Source organism: Aphelocoma coerulescens, assembly GCF_041296385.1.
Source record: "Aphelocoma coerulescens isolate FSJ_1873_10779 chromosome Z unlocalized genomic scaffold, UR_Acoe_1.0 ChrZ, whole genome shotgun sequence".
Classification (NCBI taxonomy): domain Eukaryota; kingdom Metazoa; phylum Chordata; class Aves; order Passeriformes; family Corvidae; genus Aphelocoma; species Aphelocoma coerulescens.
The window spans coordinates 62,429,291-62,455,324 of NW_027184085.1; the positions used below are offsets into that span (position 1 = coordinate 62,429,291).

The following is a 26,034-nucleotide window of genomic DNA, read 5'->3' on the forward strand; positions in this document are numbered from 1 at the left end:
TTTCTTGACCAATAGAATTAGGTATATAGCATGTTGTGACATCAACTAATAATAACAGTGTCTCTGTTTTGCGACTTAAGTTAGAGCTGTGATTTTCGAATATGGTAATTGCTATATTTAGTAATTTCTCTGTTCATTTTCGGGGAAAGCCTCAGCTAGTAGAAAAGCAAAACAACATAGAAACAATTGTCTGACAGCAAACTGCACAGTAGTGTAACAGAAGGTTACCTTATTTAAAAGAAGATACTGTATTTAAAATCATACGTATGTCAAATATTTTTTAAGTCTCTGTATATCTACTTGCCAAAGCTCTAAGCAGTACCTTTCAATGATACTAACTTTTCATTTTTAGGATGCTAAATTTAAATCACAAGTAAATTTAAAAAGACAGTATCAAAAGGCCTCATTTTGCAAACTGTTAGGCACATGTTTATTAGCGTACTGACCCCAGCAGGCTTAGTGCAATGTTTGCACTTAAAGCCAGCTGTGTTTAAATGTTCTTTACATCTATGGGAAAATGACTGAGAGTATAGAGCTAACGGTACAGAAATTACCTTGGGAAATACAGTTGCTGTTCCCAGGTGGAATGCAGTTGGCGTACCCGACCTGCCAGACACACACAGTCTGGGGGGGTCTCAATGGATGGTGGAGCAGAGTGGAGACACTAGGGCCAGGCTCTGTCAAAACCCTTGCAGAGAGGGGAACTCAGTGTCCTTTCCTGCTGATAACCCTCACAGCAGCTTAAAAGCAGGAGAGATAAAGGAAGATGTCCTGCTCTTGAATGAGCAGCTGTGGAGAAAATCACTGACACATGTTCCCCTGCCAGGGTTATCTCTGGTGCTATCCTGAGATATCTGCCCTCAGGATACAACTGCCCCCCACTGAGTAAGATGTGTATCTTAGTCACTCAAGCTCCACCTGAACTTAAACAGTATAAAACTGAGGTAAGAATGGGAAGAACTTCGGGAAGACTCCAGTGTAACTGCTGGAATCAACTGACAAGCTAAACCTGTCTTTCCCATAGGGATGCCTGTTGGGTAAGAGCTCATGCTCTGGGTGCACCAGATCGTTAACTCCAGCTAGCTTTTATTGGGGATTAGAGCTTGTTAGTATATTGCTTTGAATTAGTGTAATGCTTTGAATACATTTTTGCAGTCAGATACCATCCCTAGCAATCCTTGAACCTTAACCTGTCACAGTTTTGTTAATTGTGTTACTCTGTAAACTCTGAGTGTGAATCCTTCAAGGGTGGTGGCAGTCACCAGCAAAGGGCAAAGGTGTGGAGATCCAGGAGGGGTCTCTCTGTTGGTCTGGGACCCTGAACCACCCCCTGATCCAGTGAGCTGCTCAGTGAAGGGTGCCCATAACAGGATGCTGACAGACTGGTCAGGCACAAAGGTCATGGCTTTCCTGGGGCACTGACAGATAATCCCATACTAAGGGTTTGAGTAAACCTCCCCTTTTCATATGACAGCGTCACAATACAGGTAAGCTAGTTGGGGTTATGCAGTGCAGCAAGTGCAGCTTAGCTCGATTAGATTTTCAAATCCCAGATATTTAAGGTTCATTTGGAGTTCATAAGGTTCATTTCACATCAATCTGAAAAAATTTCAGACAAGTGTAATGGGGAGTTTATATATAACCATTTGTATTTCAGGTATCATGAAGCTGAAGAGTTTACTAGCCATATGAAATAAATGGAGTGTTGTATTTTGAGACACAGTTACATGAAGGTCATACTTACTACACTATTGCACTGGTTAAATGTCATTTTAAATTTCAGTGTGTGCAGGCAGATCTACAAGATCTACAAGAATGAACTATTGCGTCGATTTTGCTCATTGCAGGTTCTTGAAGGTAGGTGGATGAATACAGGCTTTCTAGACAGACAATGTTGAAATGTATTACACAAAACAACATGAAATAATGATAGTTGTCAGTCCCAGAAAATTCTGTACTTACAGGTGTTCAGTTATTTACAAACCCATGCAAATGCAGTCTTCTGGATGATCACGATGTATCATAGATGTATTCAATCATAACTTACCATGCACTTCAAGCAGTATCTTTGTAACTGCTTGAGGTGTGATCAACATTCTAAAAACAGTCCAGAATTTGTATTGGATAAGTCAAAGTCTGGCTAAACAATTTTTCTGCCTCTCTTTATTCTTAATCCTTTATTGTTCATCTCACTTCCCACCCTTGTACTCAGGAGAAATCTTGAAAAAATCCTTTGAAAACTGGATTGCAGATTGCCTTGGGAGGGCAAACTCAGACTTGTTCTGGTGCAAGTGTAGCTGTAATGTTGGTGTTAAAGGCCATGCTTCTGTTTCTGGAAAGTGTTTGTTTACCTTCCTATGCATGCAGGAGTTTAATTGTGGTTTTAATGATCTGCAAATATGAGAAAAGTGAAGTTTATAGAAGGCGTAAAAGCTTCGGTTAGTCCTGATGAAGGGACTCTGATCCCAGAAGGGTTCTATTCCAATTATAGTGAACTGTCTAATAAAAACATTATCTCCCCCTACAGATATGCATTAAAAGTGTGCTATGATTCATAAGAAATCTTAGCAAGTCTTTCACCTGAGCATTCTACCTGTAAGGGCTCAGTTCAGTTGGCCAGAGAGGTGCATTGATCCTGTTTGCATTACTCTTGGGCACCTTGCATGATCTTCTCCTGCTGCTCCTCAAAGCTTTCTCCAGTCCATGGACATTTTTAATAATGTAGGACAACTCCAGTGTAGCTGTGTGCTGGTGTTCAGATGTCCACAGAATGTGTAGGTGTTCAACATCCATACTTAATATGAATGCCTGGAATTTTGCATGAATGAAAATAAACAGATTGGTCACTAACAGTGATTTAGAAATAACTGCTGTGATTTTCCTTCAGAATCCTCACAATCCTCACAACAGTATCTGCATTACAGAGCTTAAAAGAGCACTTCCATGACCAGTAGATTCAGGCCAGTCCTAATAAAGTGTCTTGTAACATGTTTACAGTTCCACTAATTAACCTATAGTAAATTTGAGCAAATGTGGAATTAGTCCAGAGTTTCCTCAGACTAATAAAAAGGAGCCTTATCACAGGGCTTTAAAAATTGCTTCCTCTATCCTGCTGGTGTTGTTGCATTTTGGCATTCAAAAATGCATTCAGTTATAAAGACAGCGTCACTAAAATTGCAGTTGTAGTTGATCAGCTTTGCATCGTTCCCCTAAATGACTCAGTGATTGACACAGGCAAGACTTAATATATCTTTTGCTGCTTTGTGACAGCTGATGACCAAACACTATAAAGTTTTAGCAAATACATGCTGGTATTCCTTTCTTACCAGTAAAAATTTACTGTTGGCTTAGAAGTTAGGTCTGTCATTTACTGGGCTTGTAATTTCCACCCCTCTCCCAATTTTCCTTGCAGCAATGCATTCAGAACCACTGTTACATGAAATGGAAGGTCATGAAATGATGTCCTCGAAAGTCAGTGGTATTAGCTTGTGTGTGCTTTTTAAGCTCATACCATATAAAAAGAAATCACTACCTCCTCCATGAAAATAAAGATGTGTGCTTAAGTAACTGTTGGAATGTAGCTATCCATGCACCTTCGGCAAGTGCAGAACATTTTAGCAGCCAAAAGTTGTGCAGAAAAGTGCTGCCTTACGGAATTTATATTTTATGTCCAAAAACTAAATCAAAATACCTTTATATAGATAATTGAGAAGCCTACTGGGAAATGATACCACCACCAAGTTTAAATACTGTATTATGGGGATGCTGATTCCAGTCATGGATTACTCATGTCTAGGCAAACAGATAATTTGACATCTGTATATATATTTAGCTATTTCTTGTCATCTTTGAGGAATAAGCACTGATTTCATCTTTATTGTAAGGTTTTCAGATGTCATCTCATAAACACTTACTGTCTTGGCAATTACTACGTCGTTCTCTTGGTTCCATCTGGATTATTAATGAAATCCACTCTTCTCTCTGAGGACAGTAATTGTTCCAGTGTCTTAGAGTGACTTATTCTGTGCAGGTTAGTCAGAACTTAGTAACAACCTTTTACATCATTAAGGGAAAATCCACCAATCCTGTGATTTCACTGAAACAACATGCTGAGAAGCTATGGCTGTTTGCAAATCAGGATTTAAAGTCCTCACTCCTAACCTTCAAAGCTGCATGCTAAAGGATATCCAGCTGTTCTAAAACCTGCACCATTGACACCTTCTCCAAACACTAGTGATACAGAGATATCATGCCTTTTACACACCAGTGAACCAAATCAATAGATGTAAAAATCTTTGTGTGAAATGGGAAATCTAAATTTGTTCATTTTCTTTTAATTTGATCACATTCAGTGAGTGCAATAAAAATGTGCTTTGCACTTTTGGAGGTGCTGAACCTTAAGCCCCCTAAGCAAGATATTATCCACCAAAAAGTGCCTGAGATCATTTGTGACAGAAGCTAGTAAAAGTGTATACAGTCAAAAGATTTTTAAAATGCAATTAGTATTGTATCTAGCATTCAAAATTCTCCTGTGGGCACAGTTTTCCTATGAGTAAAAGAAATTGGAAAGTAAAAAGAAAATTATACAAATATGATGCATTATTTCATTAAATTTAAAAGAAAACTGTATCTTTTATGGAAGGAATCAGCACACACCACAGAAGACAAATAAAAGAGGTTCTATTTAAACTTCTTCAGTCAACTTGATGACTGTATACAACTCACAATTTACTACTAAATGTGAACCAAAATGTGCCCATCAAGTGCCTGCTCCAAAGCACAGATAGTAAGTCTGATTCTATTTTCAGTTTACATACTTGAACTAAAGACTGGTCTCTTGTTAGCTGAATTTGGGGCATTAAAAGCTTTTGCCAATATCATTTTAGGCTGTTTTTCAAGACATCCTGTTTCCAATACTGTGTTGAACTGGGATCTCTGAGCTGCTGTAATGTTTGTTTCAATACAGAGCAGTGTTGGACCATAGAAAGTTGCTGACACGTTACTCTCAACTCATAATAAAAATGTTTATTTCATCCTGTGTCCAGCAAAGCAATGGAGGTAGGAGTGCTTGCCATTGAACAGGCCCATTTTATTCCATGACAAATTGTGGTTTTCCGGTATTAAGTAGAAAAAGTACCCATTCAATAATAAGCCTCAGGCATCATCACTGTGGAGTTTATTGAGTTTTAAAAACAATAACAATTCAGTTTTACTTGGATTTCCTTAGAAAACCTTTGTAAGTAAACTGCAGAATAATAGAAATGGCAGAAAAACAAGGAAAGGTTGACATACTTGAGTCAAGAGCTATCCTTCTACAGGAGTACTAACCCATATTTACTCTGAAATCAGCAGATTTAATGGATGGTGATGGAACTGGGGACAGAAAATCCTCATGAATATAAGTTTACTTAAGTAAATGCATACTGAAACTATATAACTTTAAGTGTCAATTAAAATAACGGCAGGCTAGAACATGTTTATGTCTGCTACCAAACATTCAAGATTTTCTGCATTAATTCAAATTTTTAAGCTGAAACCTCCCACTGAAGTCCAGTCTCCAGATAGTGGTTGCACAAACTCACAGAGTGAACAAAAGAACATCTCTATCTTTTGAAGGTTGTTTGATTAATTTTATTACTCATCTGCCTTTGGCCATTCATCTTGAAGATTGGTGTGATGCCAAAGAATCATTCAGAGCAGGAGAAAATTTTTTTACCTCATTATCTTCCCTCATCACTGTGAGAGACTGAACTGCTGAGGGATAATGACTCAAAACATTCTCCCAGTTACTGGAGGCTGTGTGCTTTGTTGAAATGGAGGAGGTGAGTTTCTGGGTATTTAATGGCTAATCTCTGATCTGACAAGACAGAGGGTGAAAGATGGGCTATGATTGAGATAAAAGATGGATACTGTGGAGACAGGATGGTGCCTCTTATCATGCTAAGTTATCCTCCCTTGCACAAACCACTGTGTTTTGGGGCTTTTCCACCTCCCCTCTCGAAGTGCTGGGATCTTCACCTGTGGCCTGAGGGTGTTCATCTCTTTCAATGGGGCCATAGTGGGCCATAATTGACCTAACTGAGCTGGTGTGATGGGCAGCTGTGCTGTCTTAGAAGGTGTAAAGGACTTCTGAGGTGTCCCATGATCCACAATATTACATCATCCGCTGTGAAGCCCCCCACGATGGGGAGCTACCTGGTCCTTCCCACCTGAACCTGGGTTAATATAAACCCAATAGATAGTGTGTTCTTCAGATTTTCCCTGGGATGTTTCTCCAGCACTTCTTTGAGACTTACCCCACCACCTGATAGATTTGGCCTGTGAGCACCACTTTGACCAGGGCTGCACAACCAAGTCTTGTCATGGGGCCTACAGGGGGTGAGGTCTTTGTACTCTTGTCCTTTTTCTCTCTCTTTATTTTCCCATGTGCATGCCCTTGGGTGATGTTATTACACTTTGATATTGCAGTGCTTCCATGTGGTTATATTACTGTAGGTAATAATAACCCAAATTGCTAAATACCTGCTTTCATTTGCAACCGAATTGTTCTACAACAAGCCCTACCTGTATATTTACAAAAACTGATCATTCAGTGTCATTTTCTCTAATTTGCTGCAAGGGGTTTATTAACAAGAACCCTCTCCTTCTGCAGCAGATAGTGGCAATCACATATGCTGGTCCTTTGTCACAGATTTTAGCTATTGAGAACTGTGGCTTAAGCAGAGATTTCCAGCCCATGGATCAAACACAAGCCTTTTGGAGTGCTGGCCTGTGTTATTGCCCTCGTGGCAGTGCTTTTTAGCCTTGGAAGGGAGCAGTAAATACAAAGCCTTGAGACAGCCATCACTGACCCTGGATTAAGTTTTACTATTTATGAAATTTAGACTACATCAGAAAGTAGTTTTCATAGTCACCTACTGCACCCCTGATAACCCATAAAGATAGGATTGTATAGCACCATTCACCTGAAACTAAAAGAAACACTGGAAGAAATATTGACCCCATCTGGCTGAATACCTCCATGCACATGCTGCAGCCCAAGCAGTTAGAACGTATGGATGGATCCCCTTGGAAACATCTGGGTAAATTCCAGAATTAACACACTGCTGTCAGAGCCATGGAGTTCAGTCAGCTACAGGCTTAGTGGCTCATCAGTGCCTCTGGGACACTGTGTAACATTCCTGAATAAATCACAACACTGTTCTTCCTCCCCCATGTTTGTCACTTCATTGAGGAGCAGCCTGGGGAGCTGGAGCTGTTTAGCCTGGAGGAGATTCATGTGGGGCCTTATCATTCTCTACAACTATCTGAAAGGAACTTGTGGCAAGGTGGGAGTTAATCTCCTCTCCCAAGTAACAAGTGAAGTGATGAGAAGAAATGACAATAAACTATGCCATAGGAGGTTTAGATTTGATACTAGGAAAAAGTTCTTCACTGAAAGGGTGATCAGACATTGGCTGCACAGGCAAGTGGTGGAGTCATTTTCCCTGGAAGTGCTTTAAAAAGCATGTGGATGTGGCACCTGAGGACACAGTTTAGTGGTGAGCACAGCAGTGCTGGGTTATTGGCTGGACTCAATGATCTTAGACATCTTTTTCAACCTTAATGATTCTATGATTTTGTGTTCTCCAACATGGCATGCTCTCTCAGTGGGGAAGGGTGAATTTGCATTTTTTGGATCAGCATATCTTTCATTATTCTCTTTAATGAGAGAATTTAGTCTCTGGTCATAACCTTTTGACATAGGGAGCTGCATGCATTCAAGTCTTCTTGGGTTGCCAGCATCTACTGCTGGGGGTGATTAAATGTGGGAATGTGGCGGTGAATGCGTGATGGTCCCTATAACACATGGTGTGAGAGACTGGACTGTTAAGAGGTTAATGGCTTAAACAATCAACCACTCAACCACCCAGATGCAGAGAGGGTGCACACCCTTCACTGGAGGCTACAGCTGGGTGTTGAACAAGATAAGTGCGGAGGCTGATGAGTGTCAAATCCTGCAAGGTGGGGTAGAGCTTGATATCAAGTCCTTCCACAAGTAGCTCAGTTGAGAAAATTCCCCTCTGGAGAAGTACCAGAACATTCACATGTAGCCTGAAGGTATTTATCCCTGCTAATGAGCCATAACTGACTGAACTTTGCTGATGTAAGAGGCAGCTGTAACGTCTTTGAAGATGTCACAAACCACCAAAGGTTCCTGAAGTGTCCTGTGATCCAAAGTATTAGCATCATCCACTGTAAAACTCCCTGCCCCACAGGAGGTACCTGGACTTTTTCACCTAAATGTGAACAAATATAAACCTGGTGGTCTCTCTCTTTCTTGGGCTTCCCCCAACCCCAAGGGATCAAGACTGACACCATCAGGATCCACAGAGTGGTGATAGTTTTCCGTCTTACTCTGTCACACTCTTTCTCTCCCCCTGCCCTCTCTTTTTCTTTCTATGTCCCACTCTCTACCTCACATTTATTGCTAAATATAAATCTTACTGATTCAGCATATGGTCTCATTTGCACTTTAATTTGATAGAGACATCTCTGTAATACTTTTAATACCTGGATCTTAACCTGTGGTTCTCAGGCTGACAAAGCAAAGCCTTCCTCATCTGTCACTGAGATTTGCTAGGAAAGACCAGCTTTTAGGTTACACTGTGTTGAGGGAGGCCCCTCCTAGAGTATATAATGCCCTTGCAGGTGCCCCAATGAGCAGCAGTTCTGATGAAAACCAGGGCATAATAATGGGTTCCTGTGGCTCCAAGCGATGGCCTCTTCTGACCACAACATCTGTGGAGGAAGTTGATACCTCTGTCAAAAGCCTTCAGTCTGAGAATGGCCAAGGCATAATAAAGACTCTTAAACTACTATTCTGTTTCATACTTATCCCAGTCCCTAGATTCTTTCCAAGTCAGTCAGTCAGAAGCCGATAACGTGAGAAGGTGCTGGAAAACAGCTGGGAAATAAGGTAGGCAACAGAGTATCTGGAAAGCCGAAGACTCTTAATTTGTCCTCCCAGTCGTTGGATGGACAGTTTCACTGACCAACCCTAATTCCTTTACCTTTCATTGCTAGGAAGAGAAAACTCTCCTCTCACTGCACCTTCATTAGAGGGGAACAATTGCCTCCAAATTTAATGCAGTCCAAATTCAAGTAAGTCTGTCTGGAGACAGGAGGGAGCAGGGTCTTTAGGCTGATGTTACTGAGGGGGAAAAAATCCCAGCCTTTTTTAGTCATAAGCTTACAATTAATAAAGAAATAAATATGTCTGGATGACAGCCACCTTCCAAAGTCTTGCAAGAAAATAGGTGCATTCATAGTGGTATTAATCATGCTCAATCTATTCCGCCTCTCACTGCAAATCAGTGCAGTTTTCGGCTAACAAGAATGGGTGCCCTACTTGAGCAGACAACCCCAGGTAGGAGAGGCACTTAGCATGGCATTACCATCATTACATCCCAAGGTTAAAGGCAATGAAACTCCAGGAGCAGCAAAGTCAAATCAGTTCAATTGTATGATTGTTCATACCCATGAAGTGGTGAGGCTGGCAGGGGATCCAGCATAAAACTTAGGACTTTGCAGAGGAGCTCCTTTACGGTAATTCATTGCCCTCTACAGTAGCTTAAATCAGAAGGGCTAGAATGGTCACAGTAAATGTGGCTCCTGACATTTCTAAAGAGCAATATTAGTGATAGCCAGCTGCTAGGCCAGATGTCAAAGATGCATTAAGAGCACTTGATTTTAATCTAACTCATTCCCAAGAAATAGAATGGATTTGGCTTTGAGCAATGCGATAAAAGATAGATTGTGATTAATGAAGCGGTACAACTTAACATAAGTTGACTCCCACTTCCTTCTCTCCAGTATTTTCACTGTCCAAAACCAGTTCTTTTGCTCACCAGCTTTACAAGGGACATGTAAATTGTTAATTATCAATCTGTGAGCCATTAAAGAAGTTGCTTTTGCTTTCTCAGCTTGAAAACCAAGGGGGAAGGATAATAGGTTTGGTAAACAGAGCTGTTCAGATAATGGAGAAATTCAAAGAAAAGCTATCATAGAGCCAGCATGGGAGCTCGGTGCCATAATACTTTTACTAACCTCACTTCAACATAGAGGTGGGAACTGGAATTCAGAACTTAGATTAAAAAAAAGAGTCTCTTTCATGGGATGTTCCAATTCAACATGGCCTAGAACAGAAAGAGGTGTAAGTATATGTTTGCTTTTGCCTTATCATTTGAACAGAGGGCACAGTGCCAGAAATAACTACTTAGTGTCTGCATTTTTGGACTTTACACTAGGTAATGAAGTAGAGTGCATGGAACTGCAAATTCAAAATAGAAAAATAAAAGGAATTATGGTATCTAATAATTTTTTAATATATAAAAATATTTATAATAAGTGTTCATCTAGATTTCTCTCCTCATTAAATGGATTCAAAGAGCATCATGCATAGAAAACATTTTTGCTTAAGCTTGAGCTTGGAAAATTGTAGAGACTGACAATATTTAGAACAGGCTTCATGCAGTTCTGTAAGCCATTTTGCAATCTGTAGGGAAGTTCTGATCTTCCAAGAAGAGGAAAGGGATGTAATAATTCCAAACATCAAGAATCACTGAAAGGCAGTTGCTAAGCTGTGACAGTCAGAGGGCCCTGGAGAGTACTACCAGAATCAAGAAGACTGTCAAAATCTCAGTCCTTCTGGGACCTCAGGCTGGATTCAAACTACAGGCACGTCCTCACAGGGCATCTAAACTTGCCTTAACTATTGTATCTGTATTCTCAGCTTCAGGCATGCTCTAGTAACAGATGTAGCTCTGCAAAAGAAAAGAAAATAGACTATTCACACCTACCAGCTGCTCTTCAAAGGGGATTTATTTATTTTGTGTATTATACATCACATTTCAGAGCTCACTAGCCAAGCAATGAGCTTCAGCTGTTCAAAAAGCCCCACCTCTATAGCCCCATTTTGAAAGCTGCTGCAGTAATCTGAAAGTGCAAATACTTGATTCCTTAAGCCATTACAGAAATTTTATCACCACGTCAGAAGACTTACTTTAGCATGTCCCTGTGTGAAACAACAGGCTTACAGGATAACGGTTTGGGAATTAGCTAACTGCAAGGCTGTCCTTCCTAATGTTGCAGGGTTGGAAATAGAAGATCTTCACCTTTCTCCTTCCCACACACTTTGCTTTCTTAATCTTTCCAATTTTTTTTGGTCTTTTCCTCGACTGGATAGTAAACATCTATGAGGACTTTTGGATTTGGCCTGGTTTTGAGGCTTGGGAATGGGTGATATTTTGGGGGGTTTTGTTTGGTTTTCTCTTTTTTTTTATTAACACATATGCTTGTTAAAGGTAGCTGGTTTTACAATATCTTAATTGGAAAGCTGGCACCTGCTCAGTCTATAGTTTTGTCATCATCTTCATGGATCCTGCATGATGTAATTGGATGCCACTTCTGCATCCCTGATTTACATTTTCAGAGGAGAAGAGAGTTGGGATCTCTTTGAAAACTTGTATTTCCTTTCCACAGTTTCTCTTTCCACAAGCCCTTGAGCAACGGGCTTTCTTGCTATGCATGGACGGGTGGGTGGATTAATCTGTGAAGAAGGGCTTTGTACCCAAATGTAGCAAAACACAGGTGCCAAATTTGCAGTTTATAATCTAATTTATTAACAGCAGGCATAAGAGTCTCTGAAAAGCATTGGGACAGGAAATTTTTTGTTTGTTTGTTTCTTTTTTCTTTTCTTTTTTTCTGTGCCATTGAATCTGCTTATTTATAAGAAAACAAAAAAGAATCTAAACTCATGTTACTGGAGTAATTGGTTGTGTAAACAGTGCTGGATGGATGTGGTGCCAAGGAGCTATAGGATATGAGATTTGCAAAAAAAAGTCATCCCGTTTTCTCATAGTTCAAGTCCAGCCTCACATATTTGGAAACCAACTGCAACTGCTGTGCAAGTTATGTGCCTGATCCTAAAAAAACAGAACTAAAAAGCTTAACTCTCAAATAAACAGAGGTCCAATGAAGAGGTTAAGCTTTGCTAGATGCTATTAATATTATTATCAATATCAATATAATTTTCTGATTGAAAATGCGTTTTTTTACCCTCTGTATTATTTATTGTTTAGCTTGTTTACCTTTCCAGAACAGAAGGCAATTTAATTACTTTGTCCTACCATTAATGTCCGAGTGCAGGAATTGCCTCCCTCAGCATTGAAATACAACCTGTGATGAAGAGCACATCAGATTTTTAGTATTTTTCAGCACCAAACAAAGGGCACTATTCTTTACTCCTGCTTTACATGTAGAAAGAGCCCAGATTGATCCTTAAGTCTTATTTGCAACAATTTTAGCATAGGAAGATGGCAAAAAAAGAAAGAAGGAATGAGATGTGGCAAACAAGCATGTAGAGGTTCTTGAAATGATTGAAGTATGGGCACTCCACTGTTTGTTGCTGGGATGTTTGTTTAATTAATTAAAGCAGGTTCCCTGGAGAATGAAGGGTACCCTTGAGGTAAAGAAATTCAGCCAAATTAAAATTAATAAAGAAATAGATTTTATTCCGCGGCCAAAAGATCGGTCACACAGAAAGCCACGATCAAGAAAAGCAGCGCCGAGCCCGGGGTCGAGCTGGGTGAACACTCATAGGTCTGATCTCTATCACACCAGACCTCCCAAGTTCACGACTGCTGCTTCAGGTGGTCCCTTCTTATACAGTTTTTGGGTAGAGTCCGAATTAATTCTATTCTTCTCATAATTTTAGCATAGTCATGAAGTTTTCTTGTCCTGGAGTTGGGCTGCACAAAGCCTTTCCTGGGTCTGATGAATTGCCCATCCTGGGTGATGAGTGGGCCATCTCTGATGATGGATGGGCCATCTCTGGTTCCTGGAACAGTTATTTTTAGTTCCCGGAATGTCCTATTCCTTATCAGATGCGATGTAGATATCAGAAGGTGGTAATCAAGTCATCATGGTGCAAATGTCTCGGTGATAAGATTCAACCCCACCTAGGTGGAATCCTCACTCTGTGAGAGAACTTCTTTTAGTGTTGTGAAATTTTTCTCTCAGCCAGGCTGGTGGAGGGATTTTGAAACTCTGTCTCTACATGGTCTGATTACATTCCAGTTTTATACATAATAGCACGAATTACATACTTTATTTATAACACCCTGATGCTCTGGAAGGATGTGTGTGTGCTGCTCCTTTAAGATTTAGGGGGTCTGTAGAGGTTGAAAACCAGTCTGGAAGATTAAACCTCACTCAAGCTGTTCCCTTTCCCCTGCCCCTTCTGATGAAGGAGGAACACTAGGAGAGATTATAAATTGGAAAAACAATTTACTGAAAATCACAATATCCATAGCAGTACTACAAGCAAAAAAACCCAACAACAGTATACAAAAGAGAGAGGGTGTTTTATTCACAAAAGAGTATGCACCACCAAACTTTGCCCCTCATCTCCCCATTTCCAAAAAAAAAAAAACCAACAAAGAACTAGGACAAAACTACCCCCTTGGGAGCTTAGGTCATCTGTGCCATGCTGCCCACTGTTTTCTCCAGACACTGTTCAGCCGTGTTCAGCAGTGTTACTCAGCTGCTTCTGCTCCAGCTGGGGTTTTTGGGCTGCACTGTGGCTCTCCTGGTCTGGTGGCTCTCTCCCAGTGCTGAGGGCAGGTCCGAGTTCTCCCAGCAGGTCTCTGCAGTTTGGAGCAGCAGTGCCTGGGGCTCTCCAGGCTGGCACAGGACACTCTCCCACTGCAGGTCTCCTGGTTCCGAGCAGCCGTGTGATTCTGACCCTGGTCCCACACAGTCTCCAGAGTGAGCCATGCAAAATGGCAAACTTCAGCTTCTGGCCCCGTCTTTGTCCTGCCAAAACCACACCACCAGCAGTGACCTGGGTGGTATTGAATAGACAGTGCTAAAAGATTCACCCCTTTTGTCTGTAACCAGGACAGGGTTTGACAAAAAGAAGGTCACGTAGGCAGACCTACCCGGGGTTAGGATTCTGTTTGAAATACACCATTCCATAAAGGACAGAGAGAATGTTTTGATATTTGCCAAAGTAAAGCATTCATTCATGTGTAGTTTAGTATTTTGGTCACACTTGGAACATTGAATAGAGGGACTTTCTTTTCTATAGTAGATGATTCTCTGTTTTACCAGAGCAAATGAGTCATCCTGTCACTGCCCCTGAGAGAGAGTTTAGGTTTAGTTTGGTCAAGAAAACAGTAATGATCTTGTTCTAATGGGAGTTACAGCACTCACAGCAGGTATTGACTGGAAGATAGCAATCCCAGTGAAACAGCTGGAAGAAATTTCAAGGGAGAGCTCAAGAGAGACAGAGGAAGTTATGCTGCCTGCTTCTGTTGAGACCTGGACACCTAGAATGCAGAATTTATAAACTACAAAGACGCGTTACAGAAACCTGAGATGAAGAAGAAACCAACAATTACTGAGACTCTCCCTATCCAATAAAGAGATAATAAGATGACTGAAGATGTGGACTAATTATCATGAGAAGTGTGAAATCAATGAGCAACAGAAGATAGAATACTAATTAATGAAGAGAACTACTTAACCTGTAAGCCAATGAATACCAATTCCTTTGTTTGCCAAAATGCATAAATAGTTAAATGTTTTGGTAACTGATGTACGTGTTTTGTGAAACAATTCCCATGTACCCCAACATTGAATAATGTCAACTGTCTAACCGAACAAACTGGTGACAGAGTTTATTTTGTGGGTTTTGGTGACAAGATTCATGCTGTCATGGTTTAAACCAGCGACCGAGCCACACAGAATTACTCGCTCATTCCCACACCAGTGGAATGAGGGAGAGAATTGGAAGAGTGAGTTAGAAAACTCATGGCTTGAGATAGAGACCGTTTAATAGGGAAAGCAAAAGCCACACATTTAAGCAAAGCAAAAGGAGGAATTAATCTGCTACTTCCCCTGGGCAGGCAGGTCACAATCAAGAATGCAGGGCTCCATCACAGGTAACAGTGACTTGGGAAGACAAATGTCATAGCTCCAAACGTTCCTCCCTTTTTACTTTTTCCCATTCCACTTTACATACTGAGCATAATGTCATATGGAATGGAACATCCCTGTGGCCAGTTGGGGTCACCTGTCCCAGCTGTGTTTCATCCCAGTTTCCCATGCACCCCCAGCTTACTAGTCAGTATGGCAGTACAAGAGGCAGAAAAGGCTCTGTATAAACCCTGCTTAGCAATGACAAAAACACCTCCATATTATTAACACTGTGTTCAGCACATATCCAAAACAAAACCTCATACTAGCCACTCTGAAGAAAATTGAGTTAAATATGGCCAAAATCAGCCCACATGCCCAGCAGGAGTGCTCTCTTTGTACTTTCTTCTTAAATAGAATATAGAAAAGAATACAACACCAATTTACCAGTCAGAAGTTCTCTCAGTTTAAGTGCTGTCCATGTTTTGTTGGCCCAAAGTAAACTGCTGTCCTCAGTTTGGCACACCATACACCTTTGCAAAAAATCACACTCCTTCTGTGCCACTCAGGGGTTGTTTGAAGTCAGCCATAGCCCCAGTTTGCCTCAGGTCCACAGGTCCCAGGCCCAGCCACACGGCCTCAGCTCACATCACTGGGGAAATACGTAAGTTGGGATCTAGAGCTGTTACAAAATGTGTCAAAAATAGGGTGAAATTAGAGATAGACAAACCATCATGGTTGGGCAGAGTGTGCTCTTACCAGTTAATGTAGGATAACAAATCGGGATAAGCAGATGATGTGTCAGCTATTTGACAGACAGTCTGGAAAACAAAGGGATGAGCAGGAGCATTTCTAGGTGAGACAAAAGTGAAGTCATGCACATGGGATGGATGGACCTAACTCCATGCAGCTGTACAGGCTGGAGGCCAGATGGATTAGAAGCAGCTTTCCAGGAAATGGCCTGATGTTTTTTAGTGAAAATAAGGATTTGTGATTCTACTTTTAAGTCAAAAAAAGCGCTAAAGGAATTAAGAGAGTGACTTTGTGGTAAATAGGGTGTCTGGGCCCCCATTGCACCTCAGCCTCTGTGGTCTCTTTCCACTCCCCTGTAGCAGTTAAGATGCACCTGCTCTGACACAGTGCAGCTGTAACTTGGGTCAGGTTGCTGTGAAGAGAACCATGTGACAAAGGGTCTTTTGAGTCCCTGTCACTTATCTTGAGTGATGAGGCCCTCAAGCTTGCTTTTTTGTCTTCAGCTCTGACCTACAGCTTCTGTTTCATGGTGTGATATCAGACCTGCCTCCTCACTGCAGCATGATGTAGCAATCAGAGCTGTCAGCAGCGAGAAACGAATTAACAGGCAGGAGTGAAGCCAGCACAAATTGTAGCCAGAGTCTTCTAGGGGCAAGAGATGCAGTGGACACAGGTTGAAACAAAGGAAATTACAGTTAGATACATTAAAAACCAAAGTGATCAAATACTGGAACTGATTGCTGAGAAAAGTTGTGAAATCTCCTTTGTTGGAAAAAAGCAAAATTTACCTCAGAAAGGGTATGACTGCCATCTAATTGTAAATGCTTTGTGCAGAGAGTTGGACCAGATGAACTTCAAAAGACACAGACTGAAGTAATCTATGTTTATATGAACCAAGAATAGTCCTGGGTGTTATTTACTCTACAAGGATCATCTGAGGTCAGTGAGAAATGTAATTAGCAGCACAAAGGTCATTGAAGGTCAGTGCATTCCCATTGCCTGACCAGGAGTCATCTCAGGTCAGACTCAGAGATGGAAATCTGTACAAGAAGTCATGTAAGGTCAATCACAATCCTTATTTTTTGCCTAACATCTAAGGGTCTAGTCAATCCAGTCAATTTCACTGGGGTAGTTTGAGGTCCACCTGAGTATCAGTTCAATGTGAAAATATCCCACATATTTTCTCCAGGGTCATCTGACATTAGTTTGATATACAAACAGTTGACAAGAGGATCATTTGAAATTACCAAAGTCCTTGTGTGGTGCATAGGAGTCAATTGAAGTGAGCCTGAGATCCATTTAGATCACTAGAGGTAATTTCAGGCTTTTGCAACCTGAGGTCAATTGACATCAACGTGAGAGCCAAGTACCTATCTGGAGGTGTTACGATCTGATTAGTGAGAGATGACTGCTCAAATTAAGGTGCAAACTAGACCAAACACTGTTTTAGCAATACCAACTTTATTTTGTAATATTAAGTGAATAGGGGAAAGAGCGAAAGGGAGGGAGAGGGAAGGAAACAAGATAGAGCAAGCAGAATATAGTCACCTCCTGTGGATACAGCAGCAACCCAGTGGTCCACCTTCACCCTCAGGTGGTGGTGTGTTGCTGCCTGTTCTGAGCTTCCCCTCCCCAAGACACTTGCCTCTGCCATGTGCTCTGGACTCCTTTGTTCCAAGCGCAGGCAAAACCAAATGTAACTCAAACTCTTTAGCAGTGTCAGATTGGCCGCTCTCCCCGGGTCCGCCCCCAGTCCTCCCCTGTCCCCTTCTCCGAATAAAAAGAAAGGACCAAGGGGGGGCCCACCCTCTTTGGCTTGCACCCTTTCTGCAAACATCTGCTTCTATTTCTGTTTGAAAGCTTCTAATTGCAGAAATTAGGCAAACCAAAAGCTGTATTTCTCCCTCTTTGCTTCTGCTGGTGGTATCAGATTTGCAGCTACTATTGCCGCTTTTAGAGCTACTGAAATGCTGGATTGTCCGTGCTGCCTCTAGGCTGCCTGAGGCTTTCTAAGGCATTGAACTATGAGACTAGCCGGTAAAGCTGTAAGTATCTCCACAGTGGTGCAGGGGATCTGGTTTGTTCTTCTGTTTGTAAGTTCTGTGCAGGAAGGGGTGCTGAGTATACAAGGTCTGCCAACGGTTATCAAATCTTTTCACTATTTATATATTTTAGCAAACAAAGGAATTAGTCCTTATTGATGGCAAGCTATACAGTTCTCATATTAATTAGTATTCTATCTTCTATTGATTAAATTACTCCCTTGCTTCTTATGCTAATTAGTCTACATGCTTGGTCTTTCTCTTCTTTCTCTTCTTTGAGTCAGTGGGTTTCTTGGGTTGGTGTTCTGTGAATTGGTGGTTGCAGATCCCCCTGCAGGAATTGCCTTTCACCCAGCTGGAGTGATTCAGCACAGTTGCTGAGTTGGCTTTCTTAGTTTCTCCCTTATCTTGGGAGTTGTGCCAAATGTCCTTGTGACACGTTAATTCTGGGTTTTTTGTATCCACTATCAGTGATACATCCTTCTCAAGCATTGTTGACCTCTCCTTCAGTCCCAACACCCAGACAACAACACTGTCTTTACACAGCCCAAGTTCCAGTATCCACAGAGGCAATTTTGGGGAGCTTTGTTGGTGGTTGCCAATGCCATCTGTCCCGTAACTTGGGATCATCTTCGTTTGATCAGTGAGATGATCAGGTATGAGCAATTGCTTTTTTTCACACGGTCACTGTGAGGAAAATTTGTCCAAATGCATTAACCAGCATGTGCTAACCAGATTTTGCCTCTGCCAGGCCTGGAATTAGCACCTTCCTGACACAAATTCCTCCCTTCTGTGGCCTTAATAATGTTTGAGGCAGGTAACTGTGCTCTTTAACGTCCAACAGGAGGTCTCTTAGGCCAATTATCAGCCCCCATTTCCACCTAAGAGGCCACTTGAAATGAACTTGTAATGCAGTTAGAGGCTCTAAATATCATTTGAGATGAACAGGAGATCCAAGTAACTGCTTGGGGTCACTAGAGGTTAAATGAGAATCAATTAACTGGCCTGTGATCACTGGATGTCACCATCACTTCTCAGGAAGGTCATTTGAGATCAACTTGCAGGCTAAATAACTGCTGTAGGGTCATCTGAGGTGAACCTGAGGGGCCAGTTAACCTGTCAAATATGCTTATCTGGCATCATCATGAGACCCAGGTATACGCAAGATGTTGTTTGAGGTCAGCTAGGCTCTTGTTTGGAGCCCAGGATCATCTGAGATCAACCTCACATACTGAGACCTTGACAGACCTGACATACACTTGACCTTCACAGAGGTCCTTTAAAGTCACCACTCTTCTCCTTTGGAGGAGGGGCAAATATTTAAAGTGTTTGGTATCCAGTTAAGCAGTAGGATTTATTTGAGGTCAACAAGAGATGCTGATAGGGTTCATGTGAGGTCAGTGCAACCTTTGTTCACTGCTCAGAAGTCATTTAAGGTAAACCTGAGATCCAATTAATTGTTTGATTTGTCATTTGCCATCAACCTGCCTTTCACTTGGTGCCAAGAGGTCAGTCACAGTCCTTGACTCTTGTCTGAGGTCATCTGAGTTCAATTGGAGATGCAACTCTCACTGCAGGGTCATCTAAGGTCAACTCTCACAGCTGTGGCACAGGTCAGTTCAAGTAAACATGAGTTTAAATAACTTGTGGGAGTCACACCAGGTCCAGTTGACTTCCCAAGGCTCATCTGAGGTTAACATGCTACCAAATTAGATTAAAGGAGTCACCTTGGGACAACACAATAACCAATGATCTGCTTGGGGTCATCCAAGCTCAATGCCTGGGGTCAGCTTTACACCCAGTAAATTGTCCAGGCTCACACTAGTTCTTGTTTTCATTCAACAAGTCCATTCAGATCAAATTAACCTGCAGATGTGTCATCTAATATTAACCCTAATTCCAATTAGCTACATCAAGTAATCACTGAGGGTCAGCCTGGGCTCCTTTAATGCACAGGGGTCACCTGAAGTTAATCCAGACCACATTTCTTTACGGTCACTTTAGGCCAACCTTACATCCATTTAGTAGAGCAAAAGGGACATGTGGCCATTCCTAGCTGATCACTCTGGACCTCCCTTGCTCTCCTTGATCAGTTGCTGCCCTAACCATTTCCTGCTCAGACATTTTCAGAGGTCACATTACACTTCAAATGTCATAGCAGGGGTCATCTGGGGAGAAGCATCTCTTTTTTCATATTCAAGTGAGACACCTGTTGAAGCCAGGCCACCTGAGTACACTGTGTCAATGTGTTCTAGTACATGTTACTGCCTCTTGCTACAGACCACAGAAACAAGATGACATTGGCAGTATCTCTGTGAGACAAGAGGTCAGTCAGGAAAAACAGCAGGAGAAGGGCTCATAAGTCAGAGACTGCTCTCTGTGCTTCAGCCTCCCCTCCTCTTCCTCAACTCAGTCTCGTCCTCTTTCATCTCCTCCTCCCCTCTGCCAGCTGTGCATAGGTTGGGCTATCTGCAAACTGTCAAACCTAGATCATATTATTTCCAGTGACATCCTGAGAAATTGAAGGTTTTAGCCATTTACCTAAATCTTTGACACAAAGATCACAGCCAAGCTTTCTTTAGGCAACAAAGTTACTTCTTTCCTACAAAACTTTTTTCTGATTTTCTTCTTGAACCTTAAACACTTTATCACAACTGAATATTAACATCCAAATGGACCCAGGGTATTTTAAAACACTGGTTTGCTTTCTGTTCTGCAAACAGAACCAATGCCAGGGAGGCAAATGGACAGAGCATTACAACTGTTTACACACTCTTCAATATCAAAGAGGAAAGTAGTTTTTGCTTAGCTTTAGTTTGAAATTTTTCTTCCCCAGCAGTAGTTACCATAAATTGGGAGACCAAACTGCCTTCCAGGATAAGTCAAAATATGACAAAGACAGTAAAGAAAAGCTGAAAAGCGTAACAGATCGTGCAAATGATCTATCAGTAGGGTAAGCACTGACTACTCTGGTGTGACCACAGTTGATGAGAAGGCCCAGGTCAATCCAGGCATGTTTTTCATAATATCTGGGAACAATTTTTTAGCGAAAAGTGACTGGCATCAGCATCCTAAGAATGGAAAACAGATATAAAATATAGCAGATTTGACAATGAAGTCAGTAGCGCACTATTCATTTATAACTGCTTGTTTACACTTGTGGCTATACAGGCTTTTCACATAGAGATCTAAAATTACAGTAAAAAAAAGACTGTCATATTAAAGCAATGGTATCTATTATTCTAAAACCTGCAGCAGTGATTGGATTTACCAAGTTTTCTAAGAATTGAGCATGCATCTCAACTAAAAAAATAAATCCCAGGTTTATTGAACAACTAATAAGTAAATTAAAATATCTACTTTATTCTTCTGTAAAATTAAATTTTAACTTATGAGACAGGTGTAGAAGTATTCTTGCTGTAAGTATATTGACCACAAGAATAGAAACTAATGCTACTGCAGAACTGAAACAAAAGAGAAGCTGGAAACCATATGATAAATATAGAATAGATGTTTATTACTTTGAGATTAAAAATAAAAATGACTGCATTATTTGCTGTATGTTACTTTCACCTGTTTTCCTTAGTGCTCAGAAACATGTTATTTCATTTTATACTTATCAAGAACAGAAACATTGTGAAAGTGTTCTTTTATTCTTTTGAAATATTGAAATAGATTGACAAAACCACAACAAATACAAATCCATTTCTAGAAAACACATGTGTAATATCCCTTTTGATTTTATTGCACTAACAATAAATGAATAACCACTAATACAACTATGAATAAAAGGAAAAAAAAGCCTTCCTGAGTGTGAGGTTTTCAATTTCTGAATATTTTTCCTATGTTCAAGCTACATCTCCAATGCAGCAGATGCCAAAAAAACATTTTGCTGTGGATAATCCCAACTGAATTCCTAAGTAAGCTTCTTTTAAGCTCATACTAAAATGTGAGCTTATAAATACTCTGGTGGAGTTTTTGTTTTGTTTTGTTCTTTCAAAACTTTACTGCCTGACTCATTTGAACAAAGTAAACAGGTCATTTTTTTTTTTCCTGAACCCACCAGAATTATGAAAGAAATCCCTCTATGTCCTTTTCAGCATAAACAAATACTGAAGCTAATAATCAGAAAACCCTATGCTTGGATTTGACACACATGATTTCCTCTTTCACTCTAGTTGTCAAGCACTTGGAGAAAGAACCTGACTTCCACATCTTTCATTTCACATGAACCACAATTTTAATGTGAGTGGGGCTTACTACTGTCCCCATTAAAGGTTTTTCTTTCATGTGTTCAGTGGGCATATGCTTTAATCCAAGGTCAGTATTTAGAAATCAACAGACAATTGAAAGAATATACAGAATTTCTAGTAAGAAAGACACCAAGATCTCAAAAGAATTTTTTTTTTCAAATTATTTTCAATATAATTTATTACTGAACTATGAAAAGGTACTTAAATTTACAGTTTAGTGACATGTGAATCAGCACTCCCAAAAAATGCAAAAAGAAAGGCAGGCATAATGTATCAGCCAGGAGAATTACTGGACTTTTTCAACTTAGTGTCTCCACACATGGAAAAACTAGTGCAAGGATAAAAACATACAGTGGTACAATTTGAAATGCCTCCTTTTCTTGTTTCATCCCCTTAATATGTCATGCTGAACAAAACTAAACAGCTACAAAATTAAATAAATTACATTTCTACACAGATTAGTACCTTGCAAGGATCCCCAGTTTCATACTGGAAAGTAGTATGTACCTTGACAGATACTGACAAGAGGGACTAAGATTAATCTACACTGAGCTAGCTAGACATCGTAAGAATTCTAACAAGTATCGGCTACGAAACCCACTCTTGCGGGCAACAGGAGCACTGTCAAGAAAAGATCATCTGCAGCATGATTTGTGCAGACCTTCAAAACTTGTAAGGAAATGAAAGGTGCTCAGGCCCAGCCTGGTGCAGAGTTTATTTTTTGTGCATAATATATATGTGTTCTGAATTTATGGCAACATTTGAGGAAAACAACACTATCAGGGCAGGAGTTACAATGTCTTTGACCTTAAAGACATATTTATGTGTCATTTAACTTAACTGAATTGAAAGGCATACAAATAGTTAGAGATCCTTTAAAGAAAGGTCTTTCTTTAACGTATTTACGTATTCATGTAAGCACATATCTCCCTAAAGTCAGATTTTAAAATGATAACCACAGGAAGCAGTATATACCTTACAGGCATATGGACCAAAATTCACCCTCAGTCTGCAGAGATGCAATCAAGCTACCTCTTTCACAGACAAGCTAAGTTTTCTGATATATTGACTTGCTTCCAGAAAAAAAGAGCCAAAGGAAACTATGTATTTTGCAAAATGGAAAATATAATCTAATAGGGGAAAATACAGGGGGGTTTCTATCAAAATTATTTTTAAAAGGAAAAAAAAACAACAGGAACCTCTTCTGAATACTCTCAGAAACTGAAGGCGTCTCAGCTAAACATTATGTAGATGATTACTTCAATGACTGTTTACAATACTGATTACTTCAACATCAATATCCTAATCAATATAAAAACTGGTAACATGTAAATCAATATAAAAACTGGGAGCATGTAACTCCCAAATCCAATGTATATGTAGACATTTACTAAATATACCAAATTAATCACAGATCATAATAATAAAACCCCTTACACCTTAAAATTTACTGTCAGCTTTAGTGGAAATCTTTTTTTTTTTTTTTAAATTCAAGTATTAAGTTTTCTAATGACTGACATTTGAATATTAGGTTTTTTTCTCAACATGAAAGTACAAAGTCACTTTAATGGTGTGATCTGTATTAGAACACCAGTTGTATTAGAAATATTTCTGTTGAACACTTCAATCTTTACTCTACAAAATCATATTGCACAGATTGATTTTTCTGTTTTCTGAACTTCAGCTGTAATCAGAGGACATCGACAGAAACAAATGTGGATGCTGCCAAATATACTTGCACCACTGTTAGGCAACAGTCCTAAGTTCAGCCTGACATTGACAACAAGTTAAATACCAAATGGAACATATTATTCTTTGTGACTTCTAAAACCTTTCTTCCATTTGCAACTTCAAATCATTCAGAAACTAAAACATTATAAAGAAACGCAGGTCCTGAAAGTCAAATGTCACATTCAAGGTTGTTCTTTATGTTTGTATTAAGGACCACAGAATAATCAACTTCATCAACTCAAAATGAGAAAAATCCATGCTTGTGGGCCCAATAATCTGCTGCTTTATTGGACAACTTTTTATTGGTATGTGAAAAGATTTCAAGATGAAGTTCCTACAAAATTTTTCAGTCTAACTGTCATGAGTACTGTCTAAACCATGAATTCATTGCTCACATATTCTTGGTTTGTCTCTGAATCAAAATCAATAATAAAGAGAAAGTAGTATTTCTGCAATTTCCTGGAGAGCCTTCTATGCCCAAGAAAAAGTAAGCACAGGGCTGAATGGGCTCTGACTGAAAATGAATGATTTGCACATGTGTATACATTCATTTATTTACTAAAGAGCAGAAAGAGAAACAAACCACTTGGAAATAAACTTGTCACAGTTGTTTTCCTAAGAAAACACAGTTTGGAACCATGATCCACATTAAAAAAAAAAGGCACTGATGGGACTGTTTACCCAGCTAAGGGGTGACCTGCTCCCAGTAGTTCATTGATCTGTACAAGAAAGACCAGCACAAGAGCATGGAAGGGCTGATTTTTCTCATTCCTTGTTTGTAGGGTCTAGCAAGGGCAGACAGATGCTGCTCTCAGTCGCCTGTACTTTGTGATTTTGGACAGACCTTTGGCAGTGATAAGGGGAGGTTTTCAAGCATGCCAACACATGGGCTCTGTTTCACAGCTGTGTGTCATACTCAGAAGGCTCGTCTGCATTATCAGCTTCTTTGGTGCTTGTTTCCATTTCTATTTCGAAGGCTGGACCAACAGTTTCCAATGTGTAGTCACTTCTTCTCAAATCTATGGCAAGAAAACAAGTTCAACAATGCAGCCAAGTAAATGTTTGAAAAGCACATACATCTTGAGCAGTGCTCAGCCCAAGAACTGATGGCAGTTTGTTTGATGTTTCCAGGAGGAAGAAAATCTGGAGTGAGGCAAATAAGAACCAGGGAGTTGAGAGAACCAGGGGTGTGAGCCCGTATGAATGAAACTTCCCTGACTGTATTCATTCAGCTGATTTTCCCCTGTATTATCTCCAGCTGCCACAGAGAAAAATAATCAAAACCAATTAACACTACAGTTTCTGTTTCAGAATCAAACACCAATTATTACTCCATGAAGGCAATGAAAGGAAGGAGCTTTTTCTACAGAAGAAACATCAGTGGCTGAAAAGTTATCCAGAAAGCAATCTATTTTGCCTTTCAGTCTTTAAAATCTGCCATACATCAAACAGAAGCACATTCTACCAAATATAGTGTGAACAACAGGGAATCCAACTAAGCATAAGTAGGGGCTGGAGCAGGGCCAGAAAGTGTCCAGTGAGTTTTTCCCCAACTAGTGCGTCATGAATTTTCTATTGTTACTCTTTCTTATTCTAAAAATTATTGCAGATGTTATCTGTAGTGATGACCCTGGAAAAAATGGGCTACCATTTAGCAAAGAAGGGGAAACAATTCAATGGGAAGAAGCTTTCATGCTGAATGCCAGCATCAGGTTGATGAGCTCTCACTCTTACATGGATGGTAGGAAAAAGAGCAGTATTCTCGTATCTGCCTTTGCACAGGAAGACTGTGCCTACCAGAATCCTTCTCAATAGAATTTCGGTTCTTGCCTTTATAGCACACTTACACTTTTACTTTGTTGCACTTATAAAGTTATATGTAGGTTAAAAATTAATGTTTACTTTGCATACCGGGAAGTTTCAGCTTTCTGCAGCAAGAATTACAGCAATGCTTTGCAATGAAGTTTCTTATTGCATCTTCTCCTAGGTTTGCTGGTCCAAATACCATCTTTCCAGACCTAAAAGAAATATGCTTTAAAAATCAGTGAATCTAAAATAAAGCAATTATAGGGGAGGGAGATGATGACAATTTTTTTTTTTTGATCAGTTAGCCCTTTTTATCAAGACAATCAAAAGTTAATACACATTAAAAGTTTTTTTTAGATATGGGATGAGTGAACTGTCAGTTCCAGTAAAATATTAGCCTACATATACCCCACACTACTTTTGTTTTTCTCTAAAGGAAGACAAGATAGACCCAGCAGTCCCTACTAAAATGGTCAAAGGAAAACTGG

The 26,034-nt window shown here is 40.2% G+C and overlaps 1 protein-coding gene across 1 annotated transcript in view; it reads right to left on the reverse strand.

Annotated features, from left to right (window-relative positions):
• Positions 1-21,274: 21,274 nt before the first annotated feature.
• The window catches only part of TRPM6 (transient receptor potential cation channel subfamily M member 6), a 55,542-nt gene continuing 50,782 nt past the window's right edge, over positions 21,275-26,034 (reverse strand). Inside the window, exons 27-28 of the mRNA XM_069002488.1 lie at positions 25,652-25,758; positions 21,275-24,759 (exon numbers count right to left, since the gene is read on the reverse strand). Of these exons, the coding sequence (XP_068858589.1) occupies positions 24,638-24,759; positions 25,652-25,758 (229 nt within the window). The 3' untranslated portion in view covers positions 21,275-24,637. The remainder of the gene's footprint in view (positions 24,760-25,651; positions 25,759-26,034) is intronic.